At 60.3% G+C, this 2,054-nt stretch overlaps 1 protein-coding gene across 1 annotated transcript in view; it reads left to right on the forward strand.

Annotated features, from left to right (window-relative positions):
* The first annotated feature begins 729 nt into the window (after nt 1-729).
* S100A11 (S100 calcium binding protein A11) overlaps nt 730-2,054 on the forward strand; it is a 2,287-nt gene continuing 962 nt past the window's right edge. The window contains exons 1-2 of the mRNA XM_042020412.1: nt 730-866; nt 1,751-1,888. Coding sequence (XP_041876346.1) covers nt 864-866; nt 1,751-1,888 — 141 coding nt within the window. The 5' untranslated portion in view covers nt 730-863. The remainder of the gene's footprint in view (nt 867-1,750; nt 1,889-2,054) is intronic.

Genomic DNA, 2,054 nt, shown 5'->3' on the forward strand with positions numbered 1-2,054 from the left:
CCCCCGGGATCACCTCTGGCACAGGGGAAAAACCCCACTTCCCCCCCCCCCCCCTTTTATCCAGGGGGGTCCTCAGGGAGAGGGAAAATCCAATTTTCCAATCCAAGGTTTGGGAAATTCCCTTTGGGACTGTTGGATTGAGGGAAAATCTTTTTTTCCCCCCAAATGTATGGGAAAAACAGGAGTTTGAGGACGGGAAATTGGGAGGAGAAGGAAAAATCTCCCGGGGGTGTTTTCTCGTTTGCTGCTTCCCTTTGTCCTGCTTCGAGATTTGGGGGATTTTCCCCTTTTTTTCCTGCTCCAGGCTCCAGCAGAATTCCCAGAGCTGTCCATGGAAGCTTTCCCCGATCCCAGAACTCATCCCAAGCCCCGTGTTTCCCCCCTCCCTGCTCCAGCCTCCCCTGGAAGATTTTGGGGAAATTTTCCCCTTTTTTCCTGCTCCAGCCTCCCCCTGAAGATTTTGGGATTTTCCCCCCTCCCTGCTCCAGCCTCCCCTGAAGATTTTGGGAAAATTTTCCCCTTTTTTCCTACTCCAGCCTCCCCCTGAGGATTTTTGGGGGGCTTTTTCCCCCCATCTCCTCCCCCGAAGATGAACCCAGCGCTATTCCAGCGGAGAAAACCGGGATCATTCCGGACTGGGAATAACCGCAAACCCCGGAGCGGGGCAGGGCAGGGCCGGGCACGTTCGAGAGGCGCGGGAGGAGCCGCGGTTGCCGCTGGAAACGGGAATTGCCCAACGCGGCCGGGGCTGAGTCACCCCGGGTGGGGCTCCCGAGCTGTCCCCGAGCTGTCCCGGAGCTGTTCCCGAGCCTCCCGATCCTACAATTCCAACCCGAGCGGAGCCGCCGCCGCCTGCCCCAGCCATGGTGAGGGAGCCGGGATTCCCGGGAATGCGGTGGGAAGGGTTCCAGAGGGGTTCCAGAGGAGATTTTCCTACAAAAGGCCCCAAAACAGGAGCGGGGCGGGGCCAGGGAATGGTGCCAAGGGAAGGATTTGTTGGGAAAGGGTCTGGGAATGGGAAAAGGGGAAGGGAAAGGGTCGCGGGATGTGTGGGATGGGGGGGGAGGGGGGTGATTCCATAGGGACGGGAGGGTGACAGGAAAAGGAGCTTTTCCCACGAAAGGCCCCAAAAGCGGAGCGGGACGGGGCCAGGGAAGGAGCTCTGGGAAGGCGGAAGAGCCCCAAAATCCTCACTTTATTCCCCAAATCCTCACTTTATTCCCCAAATCCGCACCTTCCCTGTACGTCCCAGTGGGAGAACCAGCAGGAAATTGGGAATTTTCCTCTCCTGGGGCCGGGCAGGGCGGGGGGAGGGAAAAGGGGGGGGGAAAGGAGAAAAACGGGGGGGAAAACGGGATTATCTCCCCAAAAACCGCCTCATCCAAAGCCTGGATCCGCCCCGGGCCCTTCCCACTCCTCCGCCGGGATCCGGCACCTCCCCAGGGATTTTCCAGGAGCCGCTCCCGCTCCGGGCCCTTCCCGCTGTGCCAGGGAGTGAAATCCAGGGAAAAATGCGGCGGAACGGGTCGGGCTGAGCCCTTCCCTCATCCTGAAAAAACCGGGAACACCGGGAATGGGCACAGGAGGCTCCTCCGTCCCCAAAAATCCACCGGGGTTGCTCCTGGAATAGGAAGAGGGGGCCTTTCCCTGCTCCCGAAAAAACCCGGGATTGCTCCTGGCACAGCTGGAATGGGCACAGGAGGCTCCTGCAGCCCTTCCCTCATCCCAAAATCCCGGGATATTCCCGCAGCCCACGGAGACGGAGCGCTGCATCGAGTCGCTGCTGGCCGTGTTCCAGCGCTACGCCGGCAAGGAGGGAGATTCCTGCTCCCTCTCCAAGCGGGAATTCCGGGCCTTCATGGACACCGAGCTGGCCGCCTTCACCAAGGTCTGGGAATGCCGAGTGGGATGGGATCCATGGGATCCATGGGATGGGATGGGGTGGGATCCATGGGGTGGGATCCATGGGATGGGATGGGATGGGATCCATGGGATGGGATGGGGTGGGATGGGATGGGATCCATGGGATGGGATGGGGTGGGATCCATGGGATG

The sequence above is a fragment of the Corvus kubaryi genome, unplaced genomic scaffold (assembly GCF_017639235.1).
Source record: "Corvus kubaryi isolate FWS band 111438036 unplaced genomic scaffold, C.kubaryi_AGA036_p1.0 36967, whole genome shotgun sequence".
In the NCBI taxonomy this organism is placed as follows: domain Eukaryota; kingdom Metazoa; phylum Chordata; class Aves; order Passeriformes; family Corvidae; genus Corvus; species Corvus kubaryi.